The sequence below is a fragment of the Mobula hypostoma genome, chromosome 6 (genome assembly GCF_963921235.1).
Source record: "Mobula hypostoma chromosome 6, sMobHyp1.1, whole genome shotgun sequence".
NCBI lineage: Eukaryota > Metazoa > Chordata > Chondrichthyes > Myliobatiformes > Myliobatidae > Mobula > Mobula hypostoma.
The window spans coordinates 175,646,987-175,665,565 of record NC_086102.1 but is presented as its reverse complement, the minus strand read 5'-3'; the positions used below and the strand labels follow the sequence as shown (position 1 = coordinate 175,665,565).

Genomic DNA, 18,579 nt, shown 5'->3' with positions numbered 1-18,579 from the left:
TAGCTGTGTTCTCCCTTTGATTTCAATGGGGCTACAGTTCTTACGACAGATTAACCTGACATAGGCTCAATAGAAAGAATTTATAGTCCATTCACGAGAAAACGAGAAGTCTGTGCTACCACCATATATTCTACAAGGGGTCCACCAGTACAGCACAGTAATCAGGGTTGGCACTTAACTGGAATAAAATTCAAAGGCAGTGGATCTGAGAGCTTTTAAGTGAAAGGATCTAACTCATTGTTCCTATCATATCCACCTATGCACGTTTGCCAGCAGTTCTGAGGTAACCTGTGTATAATCTGAGATGTTCTCATCATCTCAAAAAATTGCAAGGATAACATCAGAATCAGGTTTAATATCGCCAGCATATGTTGTGAAATGTGTTAAACCTGCGGCAGTATTACAATGCAATATGTGATAAATATAGGAAAAAATTGAATTACAGTAAATATATATGTATATTAAATAGTTAAATAAAGATAAGCAGTGCAAAAAAAATAGTGAGATAGCATTTATGGGTTCAATGTTCATTTAGGAATTGGGTAGCAGAAAGAAAGAAGCTGCTCCTGACTCTTGAGTACGTTCCTTCAGACTTCTGTACCTGGGTACTAGCAATGAGAGGAGGTATGTCCTGGGTGGTGGGGGCCTTTGATGTTGGAAGGGGCCTTTTCTGAGGCACCATTCCTTGAAGATGTCTTGGATACTACAGAGGCTAGTACCCATGATAGAGAGGACTCATTTTACAACTCTCTGCAGCTGACTTTGACCCTGTGCAATAGCACTCCCTCCCCACTATTTCGCAACTTTTTTTGCACCTTAACTATTTAGTAATTATAAATTATTTGAATATTTCATGGTTGATTTGGAATATTTAGCTATCAGTAAAGCAAGTGATTATGAACTATAATTCTTATGAATTGACTAGGGAGTTACTGATCCATCTTTAGCTGAAAGAGGAAACAAATATTGAGAACATTTAAGGATATGCATTGTCTTACCTATAATGCCACTATCCTTGCTTTCCAATGTGGAGCTTAAACTGGTAATAGTTCCACAGGGACTGTTCTTTTTTTGAGGTGGTTTGCTGATAGAGCTATTCAGAGTTGAGCTTGGGCTGTCTGTGCCTGGAGATGCAGTACTGCTTGTTAGTGTCGAACACGGACTGATTCTCTGAACAGCAGTTGAAAACCATGAAGGATTTAAAACAGAAAGATTAATTCCATCAATATTTGTAGGACAAGAGTTTGATAACTATTCAAGAAATCCAAAGATTTTGCAGATGAAAATGTGAACTTTAAATTACTATTTTATATGAGGATAAAACAGGGATGAGCATGAGATGGCGAGAAAAGAAAGAGGAAGAGAGAGTGAGCTTAAAGATAGAAGAACAAAAGCACAGCTAGCAGAGCTGGTGCTTCACAGATCCGGCAACACAGGCTCAATCCTGACTTCTGGTACTGTCTGCACGTTCTCCAGGATAGAAGCTGCGCATGCCAAAGAAATGTGACTCCATAGGTGAGCAGGCCACTGCAAGCACCTGATTTGTATGCCAAGGTTGAATTTGCCAGTGAGAAAGGTTTGGTGTGGTGGAGATGTCAGTAGGGAGACTGCTTGGAGAATAGGTTACAGGAAATATCAGCCAGCAGAGACAATAGACTGAAATGGCTTCATAGTCATGGAGTTGTAGAGTCATAAAACACTACAGCACAGAAACCGACCCTTTGGTGTATCTAGTCCGTGCTGAACTGTTATTCTGACTAATCCCATCAACCTGCACCTGGACCATAGCCTTCCATATCCCTCGCATCCATGCACTTACCCAAACTTCTCATAAATGTTGAAATCTAACCCGCATCCACCACATCTTCAGGCAGCTCGTTCCACACTCACATCACCCTCTGACTGAAGTTCTTCCTCATGTTCCCCTTAAACATTTTACCATTCATCCTTAACCTATGACCTCTAGTTCTAGTCTTTCTTAACCTTACGGTTTACGTTTACCCTATCTATACCCCTTAATAGTTTTGTTCATTTCTACCAGGTTTCTCCACATTATCCTCTGGTGCAAGAAATAAAGTCCTAACCTATTCAATCTTTCCCTACAACTCAGGTCCTCAAATCCCACAACATCCTTGTAAATTTTCTCTGAATTCTTTCAATCTTTTTATTATCTTTCCTGTAGGTAGGTGACCACACTGCACAAAACACTCCTTCCTTCTATGTCATACAGAATTATGGAGTTAGGCAGACAGGTGGAGATGAAAGGACGAGGAGAGAGAGAGATTCAGTTGGACAGAGGTGGAATGATCAACATATTGCAATAAATCCTCAAAAAAATCAATTAACTTTCAAAATTCATATTTAATAGAGCTTATAAAATCTAACATATTTCATACAGGCAGGCATTATTCTAAGGTAATATCTGGTTTAGCGTATTTGATAAAAATACCATTTTTTCATTCTTTTCTTCTACGGGCAGACGAGCAGTACTTGGAATCCCTTCACCCAATAGAAACCCCAATCTTGTCATCAGTTCTTGAGCAGCAGGGGAAGAGCCTCGTTCATTACCTTTCTGTGACTCTGTTAAAAATAAGTTATTCAGCATGCTGCAACTGAAGTTCTACCTGGTTATGTCAATTATAGTTGTGTAATAAGCATATGGACCATTTAGAGAAATTTGGTCCCAGATTACACAGGATACATTTTTTCATCTGACTTTTCAATATTCATTCACAGTAAATTCACCATGCATCTTAGGTTTCAAACCAATTTTAACAATGCAGTTCCTGGAAAGTTAACACAAAAGCAGGAAATGCTTAAACATGAAGTCAAACACCATCTGTCAAAAGATCACCAAACCTTTTAAAGGAAGATGCTTTATCAAAAGTAGTTTGCGATTAATTCAATGTAACTGGCCACACACCAAGAATAAAGCTACTCTAGATGGTCTGACTTAAGCTAATTATCAAAACAAAGCTGTATTTATTTTAACATACAAAAATTTATCACAGTTACTGAACCTAGACAATAAAATGCTCACACAAAGCAGCATCTCTAAATAAAAAGTGAGTGCAGGAGAGTAAGCAGACTTCAAAGGTTAAAGTAAAATCAAAACTATATTTGCAGAAACTGGTATACAAGTACAGTGGTGTAGGGTGGGAAGCATGAGAGTGGTGTAGGGTGACTATGCCCATCTTCTCATGGATGCAAGGAGTATTCTGTTTTACTAGTTCAACTCAGTTTTTCAGCTCCTTTTCTTAAAAGCTGATATTTCTATTGTTCCTGCTCCAGCTCAGTTTCTTTTGTTCCATTACCTTTAAGTGGCCCACATGTCTGCATTAAATATGATGCATTAAACACAATTTCTTCTGCCTGTGCACGATCCATACCCATCCATTTCCTGCATATTCACATCTTTATCCAACACCCTCTTAAATGTTGCTTTTGTATTTGCTCCCACCATACCCCAACAGCCTACTCCAAGCATTTACCATTCTCTGTGTAAAAAAATTTCCCTCTCTGAACTTAAGTGCACGTCGTCTGGTACTTGACCTTTCTACCCTAGGAAAAAGATTCTGACTATCAACCCTATCTATGCCTGTCATGATTTTAGAAACATCTATTAGGTCTTTCCTCAGCCTCTGACACTCAAGAGAAAACAACCCAAGTTTGTCCAACCTCCACATATAGCTCACACCCTCTAAATCCAGACAACATCCTGGCAAACCTCTTCAACAGTCTTTCCAAAGTCTCCACATCCTTCCTGTAATGGGGCAACCAGAATTGCACTCAATAATCCAAATGTGGCCCAATACAACTGCAATATCATTTCCCTTTCTCTTATACTCAGTGCCCCAACCAATGAAGGCAAGCATACCACATACATTCTTTACCACCCTATCAACCAGAATGGCTGCTTTCAGGGCGTTTTGCATTTGGACCCCAGATTCCCATAAGGTTAATCCTCAAAACCTTCCTTCCTCGACTCCTTCATTTTCACTTCCGCTTCCGAGGAAAGACTAATGACTATAGGGTTCGGTCTAAAATCAGTGTATTATGCCTCAATAAGGGAGACTACAACGGGATGAGGGAGGAGTTGGATAGGGTAGACACAGGCTATATGGTGGGACGGTTGGTGAACAGTGGAAGGCTTTCAAAGAGATTTTTCACGGTGCTCAACAAAAGTATATTCCAGTTAAAAGCAAGGACAGTAAGTGTGGAGACAGCCAGCCATAGATAACTAAGGAAAGCTGCAAACTAAAAGCTCATGAATACAAAGTCACCAAGAGTAGTGGGAAACTGGAAGATTGGGAAAACTTTAAAACGCAACAAAGAACGACTAAGTGAGCAATAAAGAAAGAGTAGATTATAAAAAAAACTAGCACAAAATATAAAAATGGATAGCAAAAGTTTTTATAATTATATAAAGCAGAACAGGGTGGCCAAAGTGAACGTAGGTCCCTTGGAGGACGAGAAGGGGGAATTGATATTAGGTGATGAGGAAATGGCCAAGGCCTTGAATGACAATTCTGTATCAGTTTTCACGGTGGAGGACACGCCTAACATGCTGAAGAGAGATGATATGGATACGATGGGAGGTGAGGGCCTTAACAATATCATCACTAGAGAGGTAGTGCTGAGCAAACTTGTGGGCCTAAAGATAGACAAGGCCCCTGGTCCTAATGGAATGCATCCCAGGGTACTGAAAGAAATGGCAGAGGTTATAGTTGAGGTTTTGGTGATAATTTATCAAAATTCTCTGGACTGTGGGCACGTCCCGGCGAATTGGAAGAAAGCAAATGCCACGCCACTGTCAAAAAAAGGATATAGGCATAAAGTAGGTAACAATAGGCCAGATAGTTTAACATCTGTAGTTAGGAAAATGCTGGAAGCTATCATTAAAGAAGAAATACCGAAGCATCTGGAAAGAAATGGCATCAGGTAGCATGGATTCAGCATAGGCAGGTCCTGTTTGACAAACTACTGGAGTTCTTTGAGGATATAACGAGCGCAGTGGATAGAGGGGAACAGACGGACGTTATTGGATTTCCAGAAGGCGTTTGATAAGGTGCTACATAAAAGACTTGTCCATAAGATAAGGGTGCATAGAGTTTGGGGTAATGTATTAGTACGGATAGAGAATTAGTTAACCAATAAAAAGCAGAGAGTTGGGATACATGGGTGTTTCTCTGATTGGCAATCAGTGGTGAGCGGTGTGCCACAGGGGTCGGTGCTGGGCCTGCAACTGTTCACAATATACATTAACAATATGGAAGAGGGGACTGAGTGTAGTGTATCTAAGTTTGCTGATAACACTAAATTGAGTGGAAAAGCAAATTGTGCAGAAGATTCAGAGAGCCTGCAGAGAGAGATAGATAGGTTAAGCGAGTGGCAAGGATCTGGCAGATGGAATACGATGTTGGTAAATGCGAGGTCATCCACTTTCGAAGGAAAAATGGAAGATCAGATTATTATTTAAATAGTAAAAGATTGCACCATGCTGCTGTGCAGAAGGACTTGGGAATGTTTGTTCATGAATTGCAAAAGGTTGTTTGCAGAAAGGCTATCAAGAAGGCAAATGGAATATTAGCCCTCATTGCTAGAGGGATTGAATTTAAGAGCAGGGACATTTATGCTGCAATTGTGCAGGGTACTGGTGAGGCCACACCTGGAGTACTGCGTGCAGTTCTCGTCTCCTTATTTGAGGAAGGATATTCTGGCTTTGGAGATGGTGCAGAAGAGGTTCACCAGGTTGATTCCAGAGATAAGAGGGTTAGACTATGAGAAGAGATTGAGTAGCCTGGGACTGTACTTGCTGGAATTCAGAAGAATGAGAGGAGATCTTAGAGAAACATATAAAATTATGAAAGAGATCGATAGGATAGAGGTAGGAAGGTCATTTCTACTTGTAGTTGAGACTAGAACTCGGGGACATAGCCTCAAGATTCGTGGAAATAAATATAGGATGGAGATGAGGAGGAATTGTTTTTCCCAAAGAGTGATGAATCTGTGGAATTCTCTTCCCAATGAAACAGTGGAGGCTACCTCAGTAAATATATTTAAGACAAGATTGGATAGATTTTTGCACAGTAAGGGGAAAGGCAGGTAGGTGGAGATGAGTCCATGGTCAGATAAGCCACTATTTTATTGAATGGCAGAGCAGGCTCGACAGACCAGATGGCTTGCTCTTATTTCTTATGTTCTTACAAGATTACAGGTGCTTATGCCTATATTGACTATACTTTCTCACTCTACTTTCAGAGAGATTTGATTCTATTCTCAAAAAATTTACTGTCTGCATCACATCTGTTCCTTTTCCATGTGCCATTTTCCATGCTTTCAATGTCTTATTCCCATCCACCATAGATGAACAGGTCTGTTACCATGGCAATTCTATCCCCATATTTCTACCGTCGCCTTTCCTCCTCTCCAGATCATAATAGGTTCTTGTTCAACAAATCCTCTATTATTTAAAAATTTCCAACATGATGACACCAAACATATCCGCTATTTTTCTGTCCTCCAGCAACAGATTTCTGAATATTCCTTGAAACCATGAACATTATTTCAGTGTTTCTCTTTTACACTTTTTGTTTTATTTTGATGCCTTGCATTGTACTGCTGCCACAAACACAACAAATTTCACAATATATGTAAGTGAAAATAAACCTGATTCCTTTCAGCATTGCAAAAGTGGTGGACATTGAAGGAGAAAATGGCATACCCACTGTTGCCTTTCTATGTAATGCAGCAAAGAAAAACACAAAACTTGCTTTTTAACTTCCTCTTTTCCCATAGCATTTTACTTTTAGTATTGATTGTTCAAAAAACAGGTAAACTAACTGAAGGCTGGGTGATAGCTTTGAGGACCATTTGGTCTACAAGCATGACACAAAATTCCCAGTCCCGTCTATTTAATTATTATTCCACGTCCAATTCTCAGCTTCTCAAATTGCGCCCTTTTATAATGTTCCAATCAAAGTTTTAAGCAAAATCAAGGAAAAAAACAACTCATCTTTCAATTAGGCATATGGTTGCTTTCCAGATTCAAAAACAAGTTCAATAATTTCAAATAATAAACTTTCCAGTGTTTTCTAACCTTAATTTAGATATCCAAAAGACTGTTTTATCTTTTCATGTCAGGAAATCATTCTACACAACTATTAACCAAATCAACGTTTCTAAAGTCTCCGATTACACCATCTTTCATCTTGCTCATTTAATTTCTCCTGTCATTGACTTTTCCCCTTTTTTTACTCTTTGACATATCGTTTAAACATTCATCTCTAATCTTTCCGAGGTTCGATGAAAGGTTATGACATGCTGAGTATTTCCAGTTGTTGCCTTAAAATAAGACTCCAGAAAAAGAACAAGATGGTTACAGTTGAATCACAACCCATCAGGATGTGTGATATACTTCGAGCTTTCTAGACATTTTATGATTCTCTTGCAAATGTTTAGAATTTCCAAACAAAATATTTGTTTAATTTCACAGATAAAGAAAGGTTCAAATGAAATGGGTCAGGCAATAACTAACAAAATTGATAACCATGTTGCTTTACTAATGCTCACATTAAGTGCATTGTACAAAAATTGTATAGAATGGAAAAACAATGCTGCTGTAATTAATGCTTCAGGTACCTGCAACCTACCCACCCGTCACCACCATCCTACCATTTGTGCCTTTACACTACAGCAGTGTCAATAATTTTAAGACTGCTGAAAGAAGGTAATAGTTTTAAAAGGTATAATTACCATTATGTACAAACTGGGAATGGTCCTTTTTCTCTGCCAATTTGGTCAAAGCAGAGGCAATTGTATCTCCCGGTATCTTTGGGCTTTCTACATATTTCAGCTTCCTGATTGGACCTGTATGAAAGAAAATCAAAAGAAATGTAAACCATATCACCAAGTCAAAGCAACGACAGCATGGGTATCATTAGAATAAAACAGTTTAAAACACAGTTTATTTTGTTCTTGTTATTCATTTATTAAGTTAACTTTCCTTGCTGGTTTTAAGGACATTGAACTAACTTGATGCCCTATCATATCAGTGCCTCTTTTCTTTCATCCCATCAAGCATCAATCATAAATCAGTAATAACATTCTCACGTAAGAGTTTACTTCAAACTCCATTTCAGAAAATTGAAAGTCACAGAAGGAAGCCATCTATACCCATTCTCTGAGAAGCACTCTCATTGAAAAAATCTATCCAATTATTTCCATTCCCCTGTTTCTTATCCAAAGCCCTGAAATATTTTTCTACTTCAAGTATTTAACTACATGTTATATTACTGAATCTACCTTCAAGCATTTGAGATCTCAATGGTCTAATGTCTGTTTTCAAGGTGGTTTGACGATGCATCATGTGGTGGTTTCGATGAGATGATTGACAAAATATGGGGATTGAGACCTAGGGTTTGATGGATGAAGGAATTTGAGTGGTCACTGGCGATATTCGAGTTGTCTGCAGGGAGAATCACGATTTGGAAGAGGTAGTGGAGGGGATCTTCACACTGCGAGTTTGATAACTACCAGCCAGATATTGAACACCAACGTGGTCAAAGTCCAAACTTTAAATACTTCTGCACAGTACTCTATTATGCTAAACTGTCTCCCAAGGGTTCCTTTACCCTAAGCTCCCTAATCAAAGCTGGCTCATTACACAACACCCACTCCAGAATTGCCTTTCCCCTAGTAGGCTCAACCAGAAGCTGCTTTAAAAAGCCATCCTATAGGTATTCTATAACTTCCATCTCTTTTGATCCAGCACCATCCTGATTTTCCCAATCTACCTGCACGTTGAAATCCCCCATGACTTTTGTAACATTTCCCCTTTTATGTGCCTTTTCCATCTCCCATTATAATTGGTATCCCACATCCTGGCTACTGTCAGAGGCCTGTATATAACTCCCATCAGGGTCCTTTTACTCTACAACTTCTTAACTCTCCCAACAAGGATTCTACATCTTCTAAGGATTTGATTTCATTTATTACCACAACAGACACCCCACCCCAACTGCATACCTGTCTGCCCTTTCAATACAACGTGTATCCTAGGATATTAAGCTCCCAACTATGATCTTCTTTCAGCTGTGAGGTTTAAACACTTAGCATCAGCTCTAACATACCTTTCTTCATCCCTTGCTTATCAAGGAACTATCTACCTTTGGAATAAAAATTTTCAACAAACCACTCTTTGAGGACACATTTAAAGGACTCTTAACACCCAAGAAATATTTTCACCTCATCTTTGTTTTAACACCACACAATGTGACCCTTATTCCAACATTCTCCCACAAGGAGAAATTCCTCTCCATACCCGCTCTGTCAAAGCCCCTCAGGATTTTCCACATTTCAATCAAGTCACTCCTCTAAACTTCAATAGAAACAAGATCAGTTTATCCAACCTGTCTTCGTTAGAAAAGCATAACCTCTTTACTTATGTATTCACTTCCCCTGGAGAATCAAGCCATTAAACAAATCCTACACGAATGAAAAAAACTCAACACTTTAAGGAAGAAAACAGAAAATTATTAATATGTGGTATGCACATTAATTATTAATATGGTGTTAAAACACATGGAGTTGTAATATATTTCTGGGAAAAAAAACAATAGCTATAAATTCAACATTCAGAGATACTGCAAGTAATAAGGAGGCTGCACAATTCAAAATTTATACCTGGGGACCTTTTGCCTGTCCACGCATGCATTGTAAATGGCTGACGTGGTAAGAGAGGTGAAGATGGAAGAGACATAGATACACCTTTGGAGACATTCATTTTGCATATATCCTCTTGTATTGAAAATGAGGCAGAACTGCACTCTGAAAAGCCGACTTGACCAGAAAGACTAGAGTCTCCTGTTGAATGAAAAGAGGTAACAATAGCCATTTGTTAAAAATAATATTCGTAGCTTGATTGCATAGCTTCAGTCACTGTGTCCAATATAAACAAGTGTAAGCAGATGATGGTGAAAGAAGGTAATTAGAAGACAAGTATACGATGCTGACAATGAAATAACAAGAAATAAAGGTGCCCCAAGGTCAGAGAGGCAGCAGAAGCATGACAATGAAACAGATGAATGAGGTCAATGTTGCAAGGAGGTAGATGAAGAATTGCAGATTATTGGACAAAAGCAGAACAAGCCATAATTATTCATTACCCTCAGACTGCAATTCACGACTTCTGATATTTTGAAAGTTGTGTATTTGATAACTGGCAATAAGTTTATTATTGTTACTCCTACCGAGCTAAAGTGAAAAATGTTGCATTCACACCATCCTTACCAATCGTTGCAAAACATCAGAATAAGGAGATACAAGGAAAAATCAATCATAGAATGTAGAATATAGCGTTGCAGGTACAGAGAATGTGCGGTGCAGGTAACAAATAAAGCGCAGGGGTCAAATCAAGGTAAATTGTGAGATTAAGAGTTCATCTACATCAAACAAGAAAACCGTTCAAGACTTTTGTAACAGCAGGATAAAAGCTGTCCTTGAGCCTGATGGTACATGTCTACAAGTGTTTGTATCTTCTGCCCATTGTAATCAGAGAGAAGAGAGAATATTGGAGGGAGGAGAAGATGGCGGCACGACGCAGCGCACGCGGCCGTTCCGAATGATATCAATATGTGTTAACTAAGGGACTGTGCACAATCCTGATTTGATGGAGACAGCCGTGAGAAGCACGGAGGAACACCTGGAGAAACTTCTGAAATGCCTGCTTCGCTGCCGCCGCTACTGTGAGATCGAGAATCTCTGGAGGGGAAGGCCCCAAATCCTCGGCTTTGCCTATTGCCTGTTGCCAGGGCCGGGGTCGAAGCGCTCGGCAGAGATGGTGCTCGCTGCTTGGTGTCGGAGAGCTGATCAGAGGCTCGGAGTTTTCAGACGGACTCGGAGTCGGACTGTCGTCGGATGCTTCCAGGATGCTGCATCGGCAAGTTTGCGACGCTGGAGGTTCACCGTCTGCGTGAGATGATGGGACTTTCGAGAGACTTTGAGACTTTTTACCGTGCCATGGTCTGTTCTTTATCAAATTATAGTATTGCTTTGCACTGTTGTAACTATATGTTATAATTATGTGGTTTTTGTCAGTTTTTCAGTCGGTTTGTTATGTGTTTCTGTGATATCATTCCGGAGAAACATTGTATCATTTCTTAATGCATGCATTACTAAATGACAATAAAAGAGGACCGCGTGTCCTCATAATCTAAATCTAAATCTAAATAATCTAAATAACAGAGTTGGAAGGGGTCTTTGGTCATGCTGGCTGTTTTCTTAAGACAGGGCAAAATGTGGATAGAGTCAATGGAGGGGAGGCTGATTTTCATAATAGACTGAGCTGTGTCTACAACTCTCTACAATTTTTTGTGGTCTTCAGTTGCCATACCACAGTGTGAAAAATGCAGTTAAGATGGTTTCTATAAATATTGGTGAGTCAACAGAGACATACCAAACTTCTTTGGCTTTCTGAGAAACTAGAGATGCTGGTATGCTTTTCTGGCTATACAGTCTAACAGGACAAGCTGTTGATAATGTTTACACTTAGGAACCTATAAGTTTCACATCACCACCTCAACACCATTGATACATATGGGTGCATGTGCTTCATGCTGGTTCTTGAAACCAATGGGCAGTTATTTTATTTTTCTGACACCATGCCAATATGCACACTATCTCCTTCGTGTATTCCACTTAGTCATTGAGACCCAGCCCACTACAGTGGTATTATCTACAAAATTGCAGTTAGTCAGAAGAGAATGTGGCCACACATTCATGAGTGCATAGGGAGTAAAGAGTCTGAGAACGCAGCTTTGCAGGTCATAGTGTTGAGGATAATCATGGCGGAGATGTTGCTGTCCATCCTCACTGACTTCAGTGTTAAGTCAGAAAGTCAAGGAGCCACTTGCAGAGGGTGGTGCTAAGTCATAGGTTCCTTGGAGATGAATTAGTTCAGAATTATGGGGTGCCGAAGGCAGTTTCCCTGTATCCCACATTTCTTAGCTTCCTTTGCAAATTGTTGTTAGTTTACATATCAATTTAAATTTAATTCAATTTAGTTTCAATTTAATCAATGGTAAATGGAACAACATGGAAGTTATATTAGGGAATAGGGAAGATGCAATGAAAATACTTATCTGCCTAAAATCTACCTAGGAATAGTGAAGGATGAAGATTTCAAGTGAGGTGGCATATGCTATGATAGGTTCAGGAGCAGTGCTCTTCCTAGCTGAGGGAAACCTTCAACCAATGTTCACACCGAAATAAAGGTTCAGCCATTTAGCACAAAGATGAAAAGTAATTTCTTCACCTGGAGAGTAATGAACCTTCCGAATGCTGGAGGATTGGTGAAGCTTGGTCAATGTGTAGATTCATGACAAAGTCAGAAAGACTTTTACACATTAAAGGGACTCAAGAGACATGGTATCAGAGCAGGAAAGTAGTGCTGAAATCATGATCTCACTGAATAACAGAGTTGGCACAAAAGGCTGAATGCCCTTCTCTGCCCTATATTTTTTTAAATAAAAGAGCGTAATTAGACTGAAAGAAAATGTATTATATTGTTTACCCTTCTTCTGCCTCTGCTGTCCACGGTCAACACCAAGGTGCAGCTTATCTTTTCGGTGTTCCATTTTGCATGCTTCTGTTTTTTCTAGGCAATGAGAAAGAGGAACATTACTTCAGGAAAGTGTTGACAATTATTGGATAGGATTTAAAACAACTTATTACAAAGGAAATTCAAGAATTTAGTGGCAATTCTTTTGGTTAAAACAATTAGTGCTACGGGATAAAGTATAAAGAAGAATTATGATATTTTACAACAGAAAACCTGTTATTAAAGAATATGAGATTACACAAAGTAAATTTTAAAATGGTGATGCAGAAAGATATATCACTACTGAATGAAGTTTCCCATAAGTCAGCAGAAATTAATAAATTATTTTAATAATTTCAAAAAAGGTAGAGAAGGCCAGAGCTAATATCAAGAGTGGTTTCAATAGAAGCAGCCAAGAAGAGTAGTAGAAGATGGCTTTCTGTCCATTGGGGATCTTCTCCCATATGACTAGAAAACTGAATGATGCTCAAACCTTGCCAGCAATTTGAAAGAATGAAAACAAAATTAAAACTAACTTTAATTACCTCTTGCTTAGTATACACCAGATTTTCTGTTGATATATCACAAAATAAGTCAGCACGGTAGTGTAGTGGTTAGCACAAAGCTTTACAGTACTGGTGACCATAGTTTCATTTCCCACTGCTGCCTGTAAGGAGTTGTATGTTCTCCCCGTAACTCCGTGGGATTCCTCCAAGTGCTTCGGTTTCCTCCCACCCCAAAGACGCACTAATTGGAAGGTTAATTGGTCATTTAACATTATCCCATGATTAGGCTAGTATTAAATTAGGAGATTGCTGGGTGGCGTGGCTCAGAACATCCTATTCCTCGCTCAGACAGACAAATAAATAAATAGATAAATAGTGGGCCTTCTGCAATCACCTTCCACTGACCTGACCCACATGGTGTTATTGCAGAGGGAGTTCCAGATTTAGAACTAGTGACAATGACAGAGTGACTTTATATTTGCAAATCAGAATAACTTGTGAATGGAGATCATGGGTTTTGTGTGTGGATACAGCACTGAAATGCAACCAAAATGCACTTGAATATAGTGTGTAATTGCCTTACAGAAATGGTGCAGAAAGTAACTATTTAGCCTTATGAATGTGACGTGAATGAAATGGGCTGCTCTGACTTTAATGATATTGAGCTTCTTGAATGTTGTCTGAGATGCAATCACCCAGGCAAGTTGAATGAATACCAAATCCAGATGAGGTGGCCTGAAGTGGTATTGAGAGGTGGTAGGGACATTACCTTGGCTAGCAACTGCAAAGAATTTTGTCAACATCACACATAGCTGCCAGTTTGTGCAGAGAGAATATTTACCCTGCTGCCACAATCAACAGGGCTGTCCTGGTTGTTCTTGAATTTAAGTGCAATTGTCTGCATAACCAGTCATGCATGTGGAAAGTGTACCATCACACTGCTGTCTTATGTCTTGCATTTTGGCGGAAACATTTTAGGGAGCCCTGTTGAGGATTCAGGATAGATTAAACCCATTCTTATTAGGGATAGCTAGTGCCTGGCACAATTGTGGCATAAATCTTGTGTGCCATTTATCTACTTATGCCTAACTCTTCTCTCCATTTTGCTACATGTAAGTAAGAGCTGCTTCATTTTATTTAAGAGTTACAAATCAATTGAACAATGTGGAATCTACAGCAAAAAACCTTACTCCTAACCTTATAATGGAAGGTTTACCTTTAATAAAGCTGAAGACACTTGGGCCAATAACACCGATGCAAGGAAGTCAGCAGCTAGTTCTATGGCCAAGATGAAAGAGCTCCAATCACAATGATCTTTGTATGATTTAGCTCTAGCTAGTTTTCCCACAAATTCACATCAACTTCAGTTTTAAATAGTTTTCTTGACGCCTGATTCAGTCAAAAGTTTCTTTAATATTTAAGACACTCACCCTCACTGGTAGAACTGTTTTCACTAAAAACTGTAGATAAGTATGTACAAAATCATAAATTCAGAAACAAAGTTTCCAAATCTTGTAAATCAAGTAATTAATTCTGAAAATCACATTGATTTGACTGTGGATTAGTGTAATCAGACATTTAGCAAGTAAAATAGTAGAAAAAATAAACTAATATGTAAAACATATGCAAAAATCAAATATTATTAATCATTGACAGCAATATAACAGTAATTAATTAATTTACAACAGAAAAAAATTACTTCTTTGGCTGTTTTTCCCCCATGACCCAGAATATCTTCTGTCAACACAAGAACATAAGATATAGGAGCAGAATTAGGCCATTTGGCCCATTGAACTGCTCCACCATTTCATCACGGCTGATCTATTTCCCTCTCAGCTCCAATCTCCCGTTTTCTCCCCGTGACTCTTCATGTGCTGACTAATCAAGAATCTACCAACCTCTGCCTTAAATAAACCCAATGACTTTGCATCTACGGTCATCCGTGACAATGAATTCGCCACTCTCTGGATCTCCATTCTAAGTTAATGTCCCTCTATACTGAGGCTGTGCACAAAAATATTGCAAAAAACTGAACAAGAAGCAAGATCTACATACCTTTATAGACAATAGACAATAGGTGGAGTAGGCCATTTGGCCCTTCGAGCCAGCACCGCCATTCACTGTGATCATGGCTGATCATCCACATTCAGTATCCAGTTCCTGTTTTATCCCCATAACCTTTGATTCCACTATCTTTAAGAGCTCTATCCATCTCTTTCTTGAAAGCATCCAGAGACTTGGCCTCCACAGCCTTCTGGGGCAGAGCATTCCACATATCCACCACTCTCTGGGTGAAAAGGTTTTTCCTCAACTCCATTCTAAATGGCCTACCCCTTATTCTTAATCTGTGGCCTCTGGTTCTGGACTCACCCATCAGCGGGAACATGCTTCCTGCCTCCAGCGTGTCCAATCCCTTAATAATCTTATATGTTTCAATAAGATCTCCTCTCAGCCTTCTAAATTCCAGAGTATACAAGCCCAGTCGCTCCAATCTTTCGACATATGACAGTCCCGCCATCCTGGGAATTAACCCTGTGAACCTACGCTGCACTCCCTCAATAGCAAGAATGTCCTTCCTCAAATTTGGAGACCAAAACTGCACACAGTACTCCAGGTGTAGTCTCACCAGGGCCCTGTACAGCTGCAGAAGGACCTCTTTAGAGCAGTGACCAGTGTCAGTAAAGATTTTTTGGCAACTGTGTCATCATCTTACTCATAAAATATTCTATAACAATTAATTTAACTCCACGGTGTTTCCCATGGATATATTTTGCCAAACCACCACAAAAACTTAATTAAAACAAGTTGTAATTTTAATTTCTTTTAAGCATTTAAAGTGGACCATGCCTTCAGCCACCTCAAGTTTGCCCCTCAAGCATCCAAACTCCAGTGCAGAGGCTAATGCAGTATAAACAGTAAGTACTACATACAAATTCAAAGAAGTTTTGTATATGTATAATCACTCATTTTTTAAAAAACATTTCTATCAAAAGTTCTGGCATTTGTCATTTACAAATTTTATATATCCTTTGCACCTTTACGTTTTACTTTTGCACCATCAGCTCTATTATCACTTAGCTATTCTTTCTACTTATGACATAATGTACCCATCCCTCAATAGTGAAACTGTATCTCAATGCTTGTTTATGAAAACTTGAAACCAGCTATGTTGAAATGATCTGTTAATTTCCTACAGAATTCACCTGCAAGAACTTAAAAGGTAAATCTGAAGTTACATATGAAAATGTTTGTATTAAGTTATTTATTTAAACTGTCTGTATTCATTAAAAGTGCTTGGTGTCATTTCTATGGTACATTACATTTTTGGCATCAAGCAGGTATCCACATATGGATTTGAAGTCTTTTTAATGTTTGCCTAATGATCTGATGCCCTGTTTTTACTGAAGCAGCATCAGCTGCAGTAGCGGATTTTCCGTGTTATACTAGCAACTCTTAATGCCAAATGAAGCAAAATTATGTAATGAGACTTCATGCCATTCAAGAGAACATTCGCTGACTGCACAATCACAGAAATTTATAACATGGACATTGGTCCGTTATGTCACAAAAATACCTACCCACCTCCAATTCCTTATCTTGTACCAGGAGCCTTCTGAATCTTTCCTTCATCAGGTGCAGATACGGGGAGCATAAATGCTAGCGTTGAGCAACTGGTTTGAATAATTCACTGTGCTACAAATTTTATGTATTACAGTTTACACTCCATGTAATTACCTTTTTTAGCTTTTCTTTTTAAAGTATTTGCATATTCTTATTCCAACATATTTTAGAGCACAGAACAAGATGACCCTTGGCAGAAAGAAATCTTTATTCCTCATTTCTTTGGTGATAGATGTAAATTTCTGCCTCAGTTGGAAAAAGTAAAATGCATCCTTTTGTTTAAAAAAGTTTATTGTAGCTCTTATTTTAACGAAACTTCTGTCTATTCTCAAAGGCCAAAACACTCGTGGCCTTATTTTAATTAATCTCCTATGTAACTCTGAAAGTCTCTGATAATCATCATCCCGGATACTCCCAAAGCTGAACCATTCTAGCTGCAGCCTTACCAGAGCTTTAGCATCACTTCTTGATTCTACACCTCTTCATAAGATCTAAATAGAAGCCTGTATTTATTTTTTTCCTTTCTGTCCTCTCACTTTAAAGGTGGTCAGGATTTAATTTCCTTGGATTGAGTTCATGTAAAAGGGTTAGTTAGTCATGTTGTTTGACAAAGTGAAAAACAAAGCTCAATTACATACCAAAGTCTTTCTTACTCCCTTTTCCACCTTCACGACTTTTTTTCAAAACAGCCTTGAACATCTCAGAAACTTTTGGAGCTCTTTTGTCTGTAATAATAAGGTAAACATTAATTGTACAAGATTGTCAATTTTATGCACTCAAGATTGTTAAATATTTTCTGAAAATAACTTTAGGAACTTTTTAATTTATAGAATGGGGGTGCAGTCAGAAATGACTGGAATGGTTAGCATATATGATCCGCCAATAGCAATCCTTGAGTAAATGCAACTCTCAAAGTGCTATTGTCATAATGCCACTAAATAGGATTCAAACCCTGTGATAATGACATGCTGTTTCTCAACATTATATGAGCAGGTGCTAGTCAAGAATCCTTGTTCCACTGCATTTAACAGATGATACACAAAGTGGACTAATTAATGAATGCTTAAAATGATGGGTAGTAAGAGCTAGTAAGAGATTTGAAAGTAAGAGATTACAAGAACAATTCAGCTGTGGTTCAAATCTCTTGAACCACGTTACTTTCAAATCTCTTATTAGCTCTTCCTTCAGTTGGTCCTGATGAAGGGTCTCGGCCGGAAACATCGACTGTACCTCTTCCTAGAGATGCTGCCTAGCCTGCTGCGTTCACCAGCAACTTTGATGTGTGTTGCTTGAAGTTCCAGAACCTGCAGAATTCCTCGTGTGAACTACACTCATTCTATTTCTGGTGTTCCCACAACCAATGGTCTCAATTTAAGGACTCTTTATTTTTATCATGCTCTATTTATTTATTTATATTTGCATTTGCCAGTATGTTGTTCATTAATCTTGTTTAGTTACTGTTCTATAGATTTGCTAAGTATGCCCGCAGGAAAAAGAACCTCAGGGTTTTACAAACGTTTGTATATAGTGACATGTATGTACTCTGAGAAAAAACTTTACTTTGAAATTTGTATTTGAAATTGCTGACCCTCTCCACCTCAGATACACTGACAAGGACTGGCTCATGGACCTTTGGTTTCCTCCTCCCGAAGTCAGTAATCAGGTCTTTGGTCTTGCAGACATTGAGTAAGAGGATGTTGCGATCCACTCAACCAGATTTTCAATCTCTCTCCTACATGTTGATTCAGCCTACGACAGTGGTGTCGTCAGCAAACTTGAATATAACATTGGAGCTGTGTTTAGTTATGCAGTCTTAAGTGTAAAGGGAGTAGAGCAGCAACTTAAGCACACAGC

The 18,579-nt window shown here is 38.8% G+C and overlaps 1 protein-coding gene across 2 annotated transcripts in view; it reads right to left on the bottom strand.

Annotated features, from left to right (window-relative positions):
- The window catches only part of tanc1a (tetratricopeptide repeat, ankyrin repeat and coiled-coil containing 1a), a 153,329-nt gene that overhangs the window by 89,885 nt on the left and 44,865 nt on the right, over window positions 1-18,579 (bottom strand). For both annotated transcript variants that reach the window (XM_063052294.1, XM_063052295.1), the window contains exons 2-7: window positions 17,364-17,450; window positions 12,572-12,655; window positions 9,685-9,864; window positions 7,756-7,869; window positions 2,450-2,580; window positions 999-1,170 (exon numbers count right to left, since the gene is read on the bottom strand). In XM_063052294.1, coding sequence (XP_062908364.1) covers window positions 999-1,170; window positions 2,450-2,580; window positions 7,756-7,869; window positions 9,685-9,864; window positions 12,572-12,655; window positions 17,364-17,424 — 742 coding nt within the window. In that variant the 5' untranslated portion in view covers window positions 17,425-17,450. The remainder of the gene's footprint in view (window positions 1-998; window positions 1,171-2,449; window positions 2,581-7,755; window positions 7,870-9,684; window positions 9,865-12,571; window positions 12,656-17,363; window positions 17,451-18,579) is intronic.